The sequence below is a fragment of the Mus musculus genome, chromosome 8 (genome assembly GCF_000001635.26).
Source record: "Mus musculus strain C57BL/6J chromosome 8, GRCm38.p6 C57BL/6J".
In the NCBI taxonomy this organism is placed as follows: Eukaryota; Metazoa; Chordata; class Mammalia; order Rodentia; family Muridae; genus Mus; species Mus musculus.
The window spans coordinates 66,859,579-66,875,645 of NC_000074.6; the positions used below are offsets into that span (position 1 = coordinate 66,859,579).

Below are 16,067 nucleotides of genomic sequence, written 5' to 3' on the forward strand. Positions count from 1 at the left end.
TCTTTTCCTAAATCTTCTTTTGTAGTCTTGGCCTGTCCTGGAACTAGCTCAGTAGACCAGGCTGGCATCAAAATCACAGAGATCCACCTACCTCTGCCTCCTGAGTGCTGGGAATAAAAGCATGCACCAACACCTGGCGATAACTCCCCAAGTCTTAAGAACTTGGTGCTTGAGTGCCTTACAATCTGACGAAAAGATCTCCAGATTAAAATGCTACATTTTAGAGTCACCCCACACTTCCTATGAAGCAGCATCAACTATGATATAGCCCTGCCATAACATTATCAGTAAAATCCTTTACAACTCTTGTCTTTTCAATATACTGGAGAAAGAAAAGTATTGTTTTTTCTCTCACGGTGAGAATGTAAATGTGGTTTTATTTTCATTTAACTTTCAAGATAAATTACTAAAAGCGTCTTTTGAAGACGTTCTGACTCAAGATTCTCAAGTACAGAAACTAGTACTATAATCCTCATTCATTCCCACCACGCCTGGAAGCCCTCGCTTTAGTGAGCAGCACAGTTCACCAGAAGCAGTGAACTTGGCGGACTTAGGACCGCGCGGAAGCCAAGTTTCCTCCATAGTTGGAATCCTTCAGCCCCTGGGAACCGGCGTCTCGTTCATGACGTCACCGGCCCTCCCGGAAGTCCCGTGAATGATGCCGGGGGCGTGTCCTCAGGTCGGTCCGCGTGCGGTTACCTGAGAAACGCGCGGGCTTCAGCGTGGCCGAGTTGGCTAGCTTGGCTTCTGAGGAGACCCTCGCGCTGCTCTGCGGCCCGGGCGGCGCCATGGAGGTGGTGGAGGCCGCCGCGCAGCTGCAGACGCTCAAGTTCGGCGGCTCCGGCCAGGGGTCGGCAGCACCGCAGCCACCTGAGGATCGCCGGGAGGCCCCGCCGCCGGGGGTGCAGCCGCCGCCGCCAGCCCCGAGCTCGGATCCCGGCGGAAGACCACCGCCGCTGCCAGCCCCGAGCTCGGATCCCGGCGGAAGACCACCGCCGCTGCCAGCCCCGAACTCGGATCCCGGCGGAAGACCACCGCCGCTGCCAGCCCCGAGCTCGGATCCCGGCGGAAGACCACCGCCGCTGCCAGCCCCGAACTCGGATCCCGGCGGAAGACCACCGCCGCTGCCAGCCCCGAGCTCGGATCCCGGCGGAAGACCACCGCCGCTGCCAGCCCCGAACTCGGATCCCGGCGGAAGACCACCGCCGCCGCCAGCCCCGAGCTCGGATCCCGGCGGAAGACCACCGCCGCCGCCAGCCCCGAACTGGGATGCGGGCGGAAGACCACCACCGCCGCCAGCCCCGAACTCGGATCCCGGCGGAAGACCGACTCCGCCGCTGCCAGCCCTGAACTGGGATGCGGGCGGAAGACCACCGCCGCCGGGCGGGGCCTGGGTCACCGGCCGGAACGCCGCGGAGCCGCCGCCAGTGCTGCAGGCCTCGGACTCCTCGGACTCGGATTCGGACAGGTCGAGTGCACGAGAGGCCGGAGGGGGGCCGGGGACACGGGGCCTGGGGAGCGGGGCGCGCGGGCGTGCTCTGCGGGGCGGCGCAGCCGAGCTCCGTGCCACGTGCTCTCTGGGAGCTGGGACCCCGGGCTCGCCGGAGTGCTTCCCATGGTCCCAGCTACTTCTAGGAGTTCCCGCTTCCTTTCCAAACGTGATAGTCCCCAAAGTTACACGTGAAGTTAGTCACATGTTTGCAGTGTAGAAGCCTCGACGTTGGTAGATTATTTGTAAAATTACTCTGCTATGTTATTACCATAGGAACTCAGTTTAACATGTGCATTGGGGTTAGAAATTCTGACTCTTGTTTCAGTTCAGAATTGCTACGTTTTTCGTCGAGACTACTTTTTTGAGACCTCAGGAGTTAAGGGTCAGGAACAGGATTACCTTATGTTTCAAACTTCATTGCCCCCCTTTCCAGCGAGGATCTGGTGTAGCCCAGACTGGTCTGTAGCCTGGGAGGCTGACGTTGAACTCCTTGGTCCTCCTGTCTCCACCCTCCCAAGTGCAGGGTTGTACAACCATCCACTACTGTTCTCTACAAGTTGCTTCTTGACAGTTAATGGTATTCTGTAGACTCTTCATAGGGAGCTGGGTTCTATGAAATTTGCAAACCAGTTTCTTGGTATTTGGGGCTCTGTGCTTTACACAGACATTTCCTCTGTGTGTTGTTCATTTGTGGAAGAAGGCCCAGAACATAGAAGGCTATCAAACTACAAATGTTTGAGTAAGCATGGGGTGAGGGGGTTTCGGGAGATGGAACACTTTTAGGAAACCACTGAGAGAGGCAAGGGAGAATGGTTTCTACAAAAAGGAGAAGGTGTGAAGAGATTGGTGGAGGGAGCTAAGCCAATTATGAACAGCTTGGTTTTTTGGCAGTTCTAAGATGGTAGTCATCTTGTAAGCAGAGCCTGCACTATTGGGGAACAGATACAGGGGGTCGATCAGGAGCCAGAGTTGGAAAGGAAGCATGGGATACAGTCAGTAGTATTGGGAATTGACTTGTGACCCGTGTGGCAGAGGATACTACCTGTGTGCTAGGTAGATAATGTTTTGTTAATAGAACCATTCATTTCAAGTGTTTGATAATCGCTGTGTGACTTTTTCTGGGGAGATGTGAACAGACATCTCTTCATTCCAGTTTGTGCACCCAAGCCTAGCTCCATGAGCAATGCACATATTGTGCTTCTATTCAAGAGCATGGGTGACTCAAAGGTAGCTGTATCATGGGCAAGCCCACGTAGCTTGGGTGACAGAAAAGTAGTATCAGTGGAGCTCCTTGCTGTGGTGGCAGCTCTACCAGCAGTCTGCCCAGCAGTTTACTGCTTTTAGAACTTCAGGTTAGGGCCTTGTGAGTTTCACTAGTTTCCTGATTCTTCTAGGCCCTTCTCCTCCCTCTAGGAGCCAGGGCTTCAGTTGGGAGGAAATAGTTACACAGCGGTAGCCCAAACTAGTTTTTAAGAAGTTGTGGGCAGCCTCCAGTAGCAATTTGAAAAGTGCACTGGAGAATCAGGAAGGAGAGTGATTTGTAGGCAGGGGTGACATGGCATACATATCTTCTAGGCTGAAGTACTTCAGGCAAATGACAGTATAATTGCACAATAGTGAACATACCAGGAGTTTAGAAAGTTCCGTGCACTCGGAGGCTAGAATTAGGCTTCATGTATGTAGTGGGAGGAGCAAGGTTCTCAAACGTGCCAGAAACCTGATTTTGAGGCAGTCTAAGGCTGACATACAAAGGAGCATGTGTCTTTTTTATCTTGTCCACAGTATAGCTATTTTGGAGGAGAATTAACATTTTTCTCTGAATATTTTCTTAGTTTTAAGTATAAACCCATATAGCTAGTGTCTCAGTATTTTCCTAGTTGAATGTTATTGGAACATTTAAAGCTTGTATCTGTTATAATTGAAAAATTTTTTTGTCATATAGCATATTCTGATCATGATTCAACTCCCTTGTCTCCTCCCATATCTTCCTTGCCTATCCAAGTTCACACCTTCTTTCTCCATCTCTTTAGAAAGCAAATAGGCAAATAGAGAGCATTCTCTCTCCAGGGTCTCAGTTGGCTAAGGGTGGCTGGCTTCAGACTTGGTATGTAGCCAGGGATGACCTTGAGTTTCTGATTCCCCTCTTCTGGGACAGCCAAGGTTTCAGCCATGTACCACCAGAGTCAGCTCAAAGTGAACATTCTTTTATTTGAACACAGCGCTACTACCACAATCATAAGTACTGTCTTATAAGATTATTCTTATCTCTTGTCATATTTATGTCTATTTACATCAGTTGTAAGTTTTTCCTTTAAAACACGATGGGGAGCTCTCTTGGATGAATGGTCACAAGAATGCTAAAGTGACTGTAGTGGGTGGAGAGAAGTTAGGAGAGAGGCTGTGCTTGGTATTGGTACAGCTATTACAGAAAAGGTGGGAATGATGAGGAAGCGGAATAGGGTAGGAGACTGGACTTTCTGATAGACCAAGTAAGAAGAAGCTTTTAAAATGATCCCAGGGTCTCACCTACCATGACTGGAGGAAGACTGAGTAGTGAAATAAAAAGATGTTCCAGGAAAGAAACCCATTCAATAAGAAGAATAACTTTTCCCTCCTTGCTCTTAGCTTGATGGAAATATGAGGTATGTACAGTTCATACAGCCCTGATTGGTATATGCCTAGGTCTTAAAACTCTAGATTAGTAATGTCAGGACTGAAAACGGAGGCATTTATTTGTACATGGATGAAGATTGAGATTACCGGCATGAATGTGACTATGGGTAAAACACGTAAAAATAGCACATAAAATGGACTGAAGTAAGGAGGCTAGTTGAGTCAAGCCAAAAAAGTTTTCAGGGTTGAGTGGTCACCATGGCAACTTTGAAGCATTCCAAGGTGAGAAGAAACTCATTAACTAGTCTCCTTCATAAGTGAATCAGACAGGTACTTGGCCTAGAGTTACCATTAGTTACTGATTGTCACATGCTTGATTATTATTTGTAGAGATTTATAACAAGGTACTGTTAGGCCAGAAAGGGCTTAGGTTTTGTATAACTTTAGTAGTTATATAGCCAATGTCAAAAATGGCCTCTCCCCACAATTATCCTTCATCCCAGTGTTACCCTGACTTTCTCATGGCCTTTCATCCAAATGAGTTCTGTTCTTGTTTTAAGTCAAGGATTTAAAAATAAACAAAATAATCTGGGTGCTGTGGTGTACATCTTTAATTCTAGCACTTAGGAGGCAGAGGCAGGCAGATATCTGTGAGTTGGAGGCCAGCCTGGTGTACAGAGGGACTTCCAGGACAGCTAGGGTCCAAGGAGAAACATTGTCTTGAAAAACCAGAACAAACAACAAACTAATATCCCACCAACAAAGTCAGTTTGAAATGTTAGTTTCCTACTTGGAACAAGGTTTTATTTTAATCATAATAGTACTTGACCAAGTTTTCAACTTTTCCTCTATAGTGAAACAGATTCAGATAGCTCCAGCTCCTCCTCTTCGTCGTCCTCTTCATCTTCATCCTGTGTATCATTTCCTCCTGTGTTGTCAGATGGAGATGAGGATTTTCAACTTGAGAAAGAAAATAAGAATTTTCCTCTTAAAACAAAAGATGAATTGCTTCTTAATGTAAGTACTTACATTGATTGTTCCGAAAATGTACCTCCTCTTGGCTTTTTGCATGTACCTCTGATGGGCTGCTTCTAACCCTGACACTTGATACTTAACTGTTGAAGCATTGGCTTCACTTTGGTGGCTTACTTGTTTTCAAATCTTTAGAATACTTTCTAGGCTGGATGTAGGACCACTAGCATGCATGAGAAACCTAAAGCTCTGTGTTCATTCTCTAGCACTACCAAAACAATGTGGAAAATACTGTACTGGCTTTTGTGTCATATTGTTTTGTGTCCTTTTCTGTCAACTTGACACAAGCTAGAATCATCAGAGAGGAAGGAGTCTTAGTTGAGGAAACTCCTCCATGAGACCCAGCTATAAGCATTTTTTTCAATTAATAGTCAGTTGGGGAGGACCCAGTCCATTGTGGGTGGTGCAATCCTTGGGTGTGTGATTCTGGGTTCTATAAGAAAATAGGCAGAGCCAGTCAAGGAAAGCAAGCTAGTAAGCAGCACCCCATCCATGGCTTCTGCTTCAGCTCCTTCCTCCAGGTTCCTGCCCTGTGTGAGTTCCTGTCCCGAAATGGTGTTAGGAAGTGTAAGCCCTTTCTCTCTGACTTGCTTTTGTCATGGTGATGGATGGAAGCAGTGGAAACCCTGACTAAGACAGTTCCTTTTGGAGTTCATGGCATTCCTTTTTTTTTTTTTTTTTGTTGCTGCTCTTGGCCCACAAGTCAGAAAGTTTCTTCCAAAGTAATTGAAACCTTTGAAATTCATTCCATTTAGAGAATTAGAATGCAAAATTCACTATGTTTATTAATTGTGTTGTAAGCTTTTTAGGTTACCTAGTCACTTGAAACCTTATATTCATTATTTTAAAACTCACAGTTGGGAAACAAGTAATATTGGCACCTCATTGAGATGGCTGGCATAACATTCTGTGGGATTATTTTATCTTACAGTGTGTAAATCTGTAGTTCCAGAGGATAGTCTCAGGTATTAGAGTCAGGCTAAATTGCTTGGATTTGGTCTAGTCTGTACATGAGTTATTATCAATACTTCTTAAAAGTTTGGTAATCATTACCTGTAATGAGTGTAAAAGACTAAATTGGTGACTAGTTTAAGATGAAACCTTAAGGCTGTGTATTTCTTGGCTGGATTCTACCAATATTACTTATTGTTCATAGTAAAGTATTTTGTTTTATGTAGGCTCAACATTGTAGGCTTTTGGATTAGTGTGCCATGGTTTATTTGTTATTAGTTCATGATGGGTTCTGGCAAACAAAGGCTCAGAATCAAGTATTTTCTAAAAAGTACAAGGAAACCTGGTGTTTGTTTTACCTGTATTCTGATGACCTTTCAGAAGTTCGCAGATTATAAAACCGGCAAGTAGGGAGATTTATCATATGGTTTGATTTGCCTTATTGAGTGAATTTTTAACATTGGGGGAGTCCTTTGAATTTAACACAAAGTCTTACTCTGTGTGTGTGTGGTGGAGGTTTCTAAATAGAATACTGTAGACATTGATGAGAAATGAGACCAGGTCTTTGGCCACACAGGCTTTGTTATTTGAGGACTGAGTTTATAACTGATTTTTGCATCTCCCTGGTACCATGAAGTAGTTGACCCTGATGACCCTAATGGTAGGTTCACCGGCAATGGTAGTAATGATTACAGGATGAATGTGAATAGGTGCCTTTTCTTTATTGGTTCTTTTAAGAAATTGTAACATACCTGTAACATTTGCCAGGTTCTTGATTGAAACAAAACCAACGAGTCCCTACTTTTTATCTAATGGAAAGATACTAAATAGAGCAAAGACAAATTTAATTGCTAGGAGTTCTGTGAATTTTTTTCCCTTATGAGTACATTGCTGTCCTTTAAAACTTAGAACAGTGACCAGTGTGTTCCTTTTTGTGACATTTCTAAGAGATTTTTTTTGAAAAAGATGTAAGAGGCACTGTGGTGGTTTGATTAGGAATGGCCCCATAGAGTCATGCGTTTGAATACTTGGCCCATAGGGAGTGCACTATTAGGTGTATGGACTTGTTGGAGGAAGTGTGTCACTTTGGAGGGTGTCTTTGAGGTCTCCTATATAAGCTCAAACAGCACCCAATGCAGAAAACAGGCTCCTCCTGTCTGCCTTTGGATCAAGATGTAGAATTCTCAGCTCACACTGTCATGCTGTGTGTCAGGATCGCAATCAAGTAAACCTCTGCGCCTGTGTAAGCCAGCCTAAATTAATGTTTTCTTTTATAAGAGTTGTCTTGGTCGTGTTGCCCTGCCTCAGCAATGAAACCCTAAGAGAGGCACTTACAGTTTTTAGTTAGTTTGGTGTTTTTAGTACATAATTTACGTATGTTTTATGTTCATTGGTGTTTGCCTACATGTATGTCTGTTTGGGGGAATCAGAAGCCCTGGAACTGGAGTTGCAGACAGGTGTGAGCTGCCATGTCCGTGCTGGGAATTGAATCCAGGTCCTCTGGAAGAGCACCCAGTGCTCTTAACCATCTCTTCAGCCCTTATTTACTGCCCCTATTTATTTAGGTTTTTGAGACAGGGTTTCTCTACATACCCTTGGACTGTCCTGGAATTTATTATGTAGACCAGGCTGGCCTCAAACTCATAGAGATCTGCCTGTCTCTGCTTACTGAGTTCTCAGATTAAAAGTACACTCACATCATATCCAGCAAGTTTTTAATTTTAAAATGAATGGATTTTTTATTGGATATTAACATATATTTACATGAATAGCATTAAGAAGGAAAAAATACTGCTTGCTGCTTTGTTGCTAGAGGTAGTGGAGAGAGACATTATAATTTTCTGGTTTGCCCTAAATCTCTAACTCTGTAAGGATCTATTAATGACTCTGAAAGGATTAAAAAGTTCAAGACAGGAGAGTATCTTGAGGGGGAAAAAAATTAGAGAAAATGAGTAGCTGAATTCCAAGGATGATAAGACCTCAGCATCTTTCCTGCTCTGCCTGCCTCTGTATTCTTCTGTAAGGGTGGCAGTTTGTCCACCAATATGCATTTTTTTAATGAGGGATTAAAACAGCTATGTACACCTGGTTACACAGTCTTGAACGAATAATGGAGTCAATGGAATGCATATTGAGTTTGCTTGGACATGAGTCTCATGGTCATCCCTGTTTGTGTGGGTAAGTCTGTAGGAGGTGAGAATGTAGGAAAGTGAAAACTTGAGAGGTGTGTGGGCTCCTAGTGGTCGTGGGAGTGCCTGTGAGCCGCTTGGCAGGAGGGGAGTGTGAATGTGTGTAGTGACAGTTTTGGAGTTTTGGTTTCTTTAAAAAAAAAACAACACAGAAATATTATAATAATGTGTTTTCATTCTAATCCCAGGTGTGGGATATGGTGCTGTTAAAGATTCTCCACAGCAGTTGACTGGGATTTGCCTTGTGCTCTGGCTGGGAGTTGAGGCATGATTTTGCCAGGTACAGAGGGTATATAAATGCTAGAGCCACTAGAGGTGGACTGGGTTATTCATTGTCGTGTGTTAAGAAGAAACCAGATATCCTGACAGTGAAGATCAAACTTGCCCCAAGGAACTCGAGGCCCCTAATTACCAGGAAATAGCCTAAATATAACATTGCCTCCTTTCTGACCCTTGATTTCATTCAGGGATCTTTTACCTTTTTTTTTTCCTCTCTTTTTCCATCTTTTCTAGTATTAGGGGATTGAAAGGGTGGAAGAAAAGCAATGAAGGGTAGAAGAAAAAAGAACCCACAAAGTAGCAACAGGCAGTTACACGTGTGTATTTGGAGGAGAGTGGGTATTGGGTTATTGGGATAGTTTTCTGACAAGTAAGGGATACTGAGCTCTTGGAGTGTCAGTGTTAACTGGTAGATGCAAGTACTTGGAAGTGATTGTGATGCTAAACTAAGGATGGAATTAGTGTTGTTAGACTTGACTTACCAAAGAGAACTGAAAGATTTATTGTAAACTTGAGTTGGAAAGCCACGGGAATAGCCTAAGGCAGCTATTAATTAGGCCATTATTTCTGTGCCTCTTGGATATTCTTTTATCTTCAACGGAAGGTGTGTGATTTTGTCTTTCCATATTGCCTTCCTGTGCTCACCTTTGGATTGAACGTTCATCATAGCTTTATGGATGCCTCTATCCCTGGCTCTAAATGTGGCATTTTCTTGTTAATTGGCTAATGTTTTGTTTCTTTAATTTTGGGCCAAAACATTATGTTTTTGCTTTTGTTTAATAAGTAGCAATCTATTGTTCTGGGAAGTGTTCCCTCTTTGCTCTAACTATATGCTGTAGACTGTGAACTCTTCCGCAGTGTTAGCATGTCTCAGTGTGGAGAGCTTGATATAAGCAGTTGATTAATTTCATATCTAATGAAATTGAGAAAAAAATTAGTTGTGTTTGCTAAATGCTCTAAACAGTTAATGAATGGCAGCTTTCAGTTTTGGGTGTTAGGAATGTCTGGATCATGGGCATGCCCAGTTTAGTGCAATTTTATGTCCTATTTGCTTTTAAAGTGTTCATCTTTGAGGAGTGATCTCTTCACATTTGCAGAACATCCTCTTCCCTTCAGGCTGCTTTCAAGCAAGAATGCTGTCTCTGCCTCCTTAAGTCTTTTTCCTATTGTTTGAAAACTAGAGCTCAGTTATCTGGCTATAGGTTGAGCACCCTTAATGTTAACCATAGAGGAACTGAAAAGGGAACCCTAATTGGCCCTGTTGATGATGTCATAATTACAGGCTCTGATGTGTGATTTGACTCATTGCATTTCTTCAGCATATACCTTAGAATATGGAGAGGTTGCTGCAGAACCTGCACAAATGTAAACCAGCATATGCATTGTAGCCTTATGTAGCTGCCAGCAGCTGTGGGGTGGGTTCCTGGGTTCCTGAAAGGAAAGATGGGGTTTGGATGGGAAAGGTGGCAAGAGAAATAACAAGACCAAGACAAGTTTCTGATCAAGGCCTAATGTTTACTTATGAGTCTGAGCTTATAAAGGGAGGTTACCCATCCCCCACCACACCATCTCTTTGCTTTGTCAGGATTTCTGCTTTGTCAGGACAGTGTCAGGAGAACCGGTTCAGCCTCTCACCAGGTAGTGGCCCCTTGGAAACTGCAGTTGTGGCAGGACAATAGACTTTATCTAGGTGGAAAGAGTCCACCCTAGGTGGGCTAGCAACTGTGGCAAGCCAGGTCTGAGCCAGCCTGCTGAAGGCTGGGGGGAGGAGACAGCTTTAGAGTCAGGTTAAGCCCCACAGCATTGATTGTGTGTCACTGAAATAGAAAATTAAGATTCTTTTTGAAAATTTTTTCCAGAAACTTCTACTCTTAAGTCTTCATTCAAATCAATCAAATGTAATTGAAAATGTAAATTAATAAAAACAATAGGGATGCCAATGTTTCAAGCTATGAACTAGAAATAAATTTTATACCTGGTTGCTTATTTTCTTATCTGGAAATTGTGAATTTAATGCTTATGTGCAGTATTCAGTAGGGATAATCATGTATGTTCATGCATATGGTGCAGCATGACCAGAAAATGTTAAATGTTGGTCAGCAGTTGATGAGAAATTTAACTTTCTCACCAAGATTGCCTTCATTTATTTATTTATTTATTTATTTATTTCTTCATTCATCCATTTATTTATTTAGAGATGTACTTTGTATTTAGGTTGAGGACACATATTCACCCAATTTTGCTAGATCATCATGCAGCCATGTCTAAAACATCTTCACATGAAGGAAAGAAATACCTGGGCTACTTCAGGTGGTTAGAACTATTTCACACCGGCCTGATGTCTCAACTCCTGTGAAATTGTACTGTGGTCTACACTAATCATTCTTAAGTTAATATGTGTTTTCCAGAGTCCGACTTAATTATCATTTTCTCCTAAATATAGGGAAAAGCTTCTTTAAGTTTACGATTCTGGGTAGATTTGGAATTTACTACAATCTAGCCTGGATACTAATGAAACTTGTCACAGTGCCTGATATTTAGCAGTGTCTTATAGACTCAGAGGAAGATGATATTTCATTAGTATTTGATGTTATGCAGTAGTCAGAATTTTTTAAAGGAAGAATATGTCTTTCACTGTACAGGTGGTTCCATATAGCCCATATGCAGCATGCTGGAGATGTACTGTGATAAAGCACCTGCTTCAGCACCCACAGGGTCCTGGGCTCTAGTACCACACGTAGTTATTCAAGGCAGTAAAATGAATGATTTGCTAAGCGTCCAATGAAGGTTTTTATGTACTATAGCATCCTTTCATTTCCAGTGTATGTACATGCTTATGAATATAATTATATGGAACCATTCCATGTTCTTACTTTACCTGACATGTTTGTCTAGCTAAAGTGTGAGGATACATTTAAGTTGAAAGAGTAATAGAATTAGTGACAGTTTCAGAGGGGTGCTGTGTGGTAAGCAGTAGGCCTATATAGAAAGAGAAGGCAACTTGCCTTGCTGTGTCAGGTGTCAGGGCTGAACACACTACCCAAGACAGGGTGATTCTACCCATTGCAGTTGTAGTCTCAGTCACTGGGAACTCACAAATGACCATTTGTTCCTTTCTCATCCGCACAGCTGATGTTGGTAGTTCTAAACTGAGTTGTTTTTTTAAAGACACCTTTAAACATTTTAGATACGTGATGTGAGGCAGTCATTGTACCTTTTCTCTTAGTTTTATGTAAGATCTTAAATGATATGTACAGTCTCAGGTAACCAGAGATAATGCTTAGAGTTTGTTTTAAGATTTTTTTCCATAGGTACCATCTTCCCAGCATTCACTTGGCTCACTTCCCACCTTTACATGTTACGTCATTTTCCATATAAATAAGGCGAACACCCCTTCCTCAGTCTTTCTCCCCCTCTTCTCTCTCTGCCACTACTTTGTTTGTCTCTCCTTCCAATAAAACCTCTTCCACGTGGGGAAAAAAAAGATTTTTTTTCATACTGAAATATAATTTTAATTAAGTTTTATAGTTGAGTTTTGAGTCTTTCTTTCGCAGAGTTTTTGTGTTTTTGTTTTTTGTTTTTGTTTGTTTGCTGTCTGTTTCTGAGGCAGCGGCTCATTATGTAGCTCTGACTGGCCTCTGGCCTTGAACTCTCAGATCTGCTTCTCCCTGAGATTAAAGGTGCCCACTCTTGAACTTTGATTTTGTTGACAGTCATTTTAGAGAAAAATAGAATGAAAACATAATCATTGGAAAAGGAAAAAAATACATTTCAAAGAATCATTGCCATTTTTAGGTGTAACTATTTAATGGCTGGCCTGAGACTGTTCGATATCATATAACAGTAATTAGTAAGGGTGCTAATTATGCAATCAGTACACAGATGGCTGAGTTCTACAGAAATCGGTGAAGCTTCTCCTGGAGAAGTTGAAAAATTATTAATGAAATATTAAATATGGTCATAGATGCCACAAATTATACAGACCTAATCCATTCTTTTTTTTTCAATATGTTTTACCAGATAATAGGAAAAATAAAAATTGAGTCATGGCTCTCAGTACTCCAGAGATTGGATCCTACTTTCCAAGCATATCTGATCAGTGAAGGCTCACCTAATAGTTTAAGGTAATTGGCATGCATTCTCCAGTAATAAGAGAAAAGTGGCCAGATAATTTATTCCACTTTCCCCACTTCTCTCAGTTCTGCCCAAACTAGTACCAGAAGGGAGTTCTACTTCTTTTTTCTCAGAACACTCCACTACTCTTACTCCAATTTTGTGAGTAAAAACACATGTAAGATTCTTTACATAATTTTACCTTAGATATCAAATTGACTTGTTTTTCTTTTTGTTTTTCTGTAGTAAACCTTCACAAAAGAGCTAGAGAAATCCAAGCCATTGTAGTGGATGAACATCATTTCCTAAGGGGCCTACTTGTGGTACAGTGTCTCCTTACATTTTTGTTCTGCAAGTTTTGTCTTTAGTAGGATGCATTTTGAAAGTTGTGTGTTACTCATTTGAGTATTTTGTTGGACAGAAAACCTTGTATACCTCCCAGATGTTTAAAGAGTCAGAATACAACATTCACACAACAAATGTTTCATGACTTTTTCAGAAGTATTGCTAGGGTCTTTTTGTTTGTTTGGATTGCTTTGCTATGGGCAGTTTCACTGTTTAGCTCTGGCCAGCCTGTATCTCTCAACGTAGATTGTGCTGGGCTAGGACTCATAAGAGAGCCACTTGTCTCTGCCTCCTGAGTGCTAATATTAAGGGGAGGCACCATCACTTCATTATTCCTGGGTCTTGTGATTTTATGACTTGCTTAGAAGTAATTTATCAAAAATTCACAGTAACTTCGTTTTTAATCTGTGTGTCGCTTCCATACTCATTACACTGCCTTTCTGATGGTGATTCCTCAGCATGTTGTAAATTGTGTTGTTAGACATTTGTGCTAAGAGATTGTGCTCAGCTTTCTGCATTACTAATGGAAAGAAAGAGTTTCCTGAGAACTTGTTAAGTGGGAAAGAACAAATTCAGAACTGATAAGATTAGTAGCAAAGTGCCTAGGCACATTAGAATCTGGGCTAAGTTTATTATTATTATTTAGGTTTTGAATAATAAATTATTCTTAAGGTTTTGTTTTTGTTTTTTGTTTCTTGGTTTTTTTGTTTGTTTGTTTGTTTTGTCACATTTGCCTCAGGAAGACCTTTGACTTAGCTGTGGAGTGTGTAGAAAACCAATGACTTGAATTTATTTAGTATATTGAATTTTAGTCATTCCTTTACCAGAGGTGTCTCGTGTATTTTATGTTCAGTTAGCCTTTTGGACTGCCGATTTCAATCATTACATACTGTTATCAAATATAGAAATATGGACAATCTAGGAATATTTTTTATTCTTAGATTTTAAGGTAGAGGGCATTTTATGATACTTTTTTTTAGGTAAATGACAACATAAGTATTTGTGTTTAGTTGTAGGTAATGTACATTTAAAACAAGTTTTAAATTTTATTTTAATTTTTGGAACCAAAGTATAGATTAGTTACAGATCTTCATTTTCCAAGTAGACTATTTAGGTTAGCATTAAGGTGTTTCAGTAATATGGTTATGTAATTTTAAAATTTTTACTCTGTCCCAGGCCGGAAGTAGATGAGTATTAGTGCCTGTGTATATGTCTGTGGTGGTCTCTTTTTTTGGAGACTGTACAGTGAGGTTATGCAGAGGGTTTATGTGCAGTGATGAGAATGTTTAAGGATGGTCTGACTTGAGACAGGCTCTTTAACTAAATTTAATTTAATGAGTTGCATTTAAATTTAATCAGTGTAGTTAGTCTCTTTCTATATGGATTTGTAAAAGTGAAAGGGGTTGTTTACAGTTTGATGTAGGGCTGTCCCGGCTCATTTACATTTCTAACCTACAGAGAAGTACCTTGTTTTCTCAGCGTCCTGGATTTTGTTCATTACTTAATGGTTAGGGTCTTTCCCATTTCTCTCTCATTATCTTTTCATTAGATAATTTAGAGATTTCTTCCATTCTGTAAATCGGAATCAAAATGCCCATCAGTATGTATTACAGCTCTTTTTCCCCTATTGCTGTTTGTGTGTTCCTATTTCTTGTCACATGTATACCCCTTTACCACCTACAAAAAAGTAAAACGATTGACTTCTGTTTCCTTTAATAGCCGATAATATGCCTCTGAGGAGATTTACGTATTGTCTGACCAGGGCATTTGTTGTGCTACCAGGGAAGCCAGTGTTAACCTAATTGTGGTAATGCTTGCAGCTGTGGCTAGATGTGTCTATGCATCATTCTTGGCAGTAAGTTTTCTTAGGAAGCTTTTATTTTATTTTGAGGTGGTTGGGTTCAGGTGTCTTTCCTTTCTTGAGGGTTGTATATTAAATTATATTTTCATTTTCTGATTTTTCCTCTGACTAAAGTGAACATTGACTTCTGAGATCTTTGATTAGTTTGGAGTGGTAACATGGATCAGTTTATTTAATAAGTATATAATGAATGTGCTAGTCATCGTTCTGAGTGCTCTGGTGACTAGGTCCTAGTTACTGGGTTTATCTTCTCATTAGGGATGTGGAAAAAATGAATAGAATGTTAGTGTGATTTGAAGGAGGAGAAGTGTAGAATCATCAGGTAAGAATCTGAAAACATAAAACACTAATGCCGCAGAGAGTGTGCCAGTTACATTCCTGTAAAGAATCAAAGTTGGGCAGAGTGGCACACACACACTTGGGAAGCAGAGGTAGGCAGAGTTCTGAGTTTGAGGCCAGCCTGGTCTGCATAGTGAGTTCCCACACAATCAGATCTATGTAGTGAGACCCTGCCTTAAAAGAGCATGGAGGAAGGGGAGAGAACTGAGTTTGTGGGAGTGGGGTTAAGAAGGGGTGTGGGGGCCAAATACTAGGAATTTATGTTAGCGAGTAATTAGTAAAGTAGCTTATAACAAGCCCAAGTGCTAATGTAGGTATCAAAATTACTATACTGTGATCTCAGTCAATACTAACATTACTAATAAGACAATTCTGAAGTTTATCTGGTAAAATAAACATGTAAGAACAAATAGAAAAAAATGCCACTGAGAAAAATATTGATGAAGTCTGTAGGGAGTTAGCTCTTCCTGAGTAGATGAGCACCATAGTTGTTAATATACTGACAGTGTCACAGGTCAGTGGAACCAAACTGAGATTTTGGTAGAAATGTGCAAGGATAAGTATATTTAATATGTTAAAGTCTGCTGTTCAAGTCCATCTGGAAGATTATAATCTGTGGGGATTGCCTACTAGTATTTTAGGTAAAGATAAAGCCAATTTCTGCTCTACTTTTATACAAGAATAGCATAATGAATGAACCAAATAAACAGTTTTAGCAATCCTACAACTAGAGATGTGACAACAATGCTGGTGGGTTTTTGAGCAACTCAGAAGTGTCAGATGTGTACCAGACAACACAAGGGTCAAGGGGAGCAGATTTGCTGCATATACGAAACAAGGAAAATAGCCTTGA

At 41.3% G+C, this 16,067-nt stretch overlaps 1 protein-coding gene across 2 annotated transcripts in view; it reads left to right on the forward strand.

The window, feature by feature from the left end:
* Nucleotides 1–364: 364 nt before the first annotated feature.
* Naf1 (nuclear assembly factor 1 ribonucleoprotein) overlaps nt 365–16,067 on the forward strand; it is a 30,622-nt gene continuing 14,919 nt past the window's right edge. The window contains exons 1-3 of one of the 2 annotated variants that reach the window (XR_003947254.1): nt 365–1,468; nt 4,960–5,122; nt 12,577–12,680. Coding sequence is in view for 1 of the 2 variants with exons in the window: in NM_001163564.1 (NP_001157036.1) it covers nt 789–1,468; nt 4,960–5,122 (843 nt within the window). In the remaining variant the exon portion in view is untranslated. The remainder of the gene's footprint in view (nt 1,469–4,959; nt 5,123–12,576; nt 12,681–16,067) is intronic. The other variant, NM_001163564.1, reaches the window with a different exon arrangement.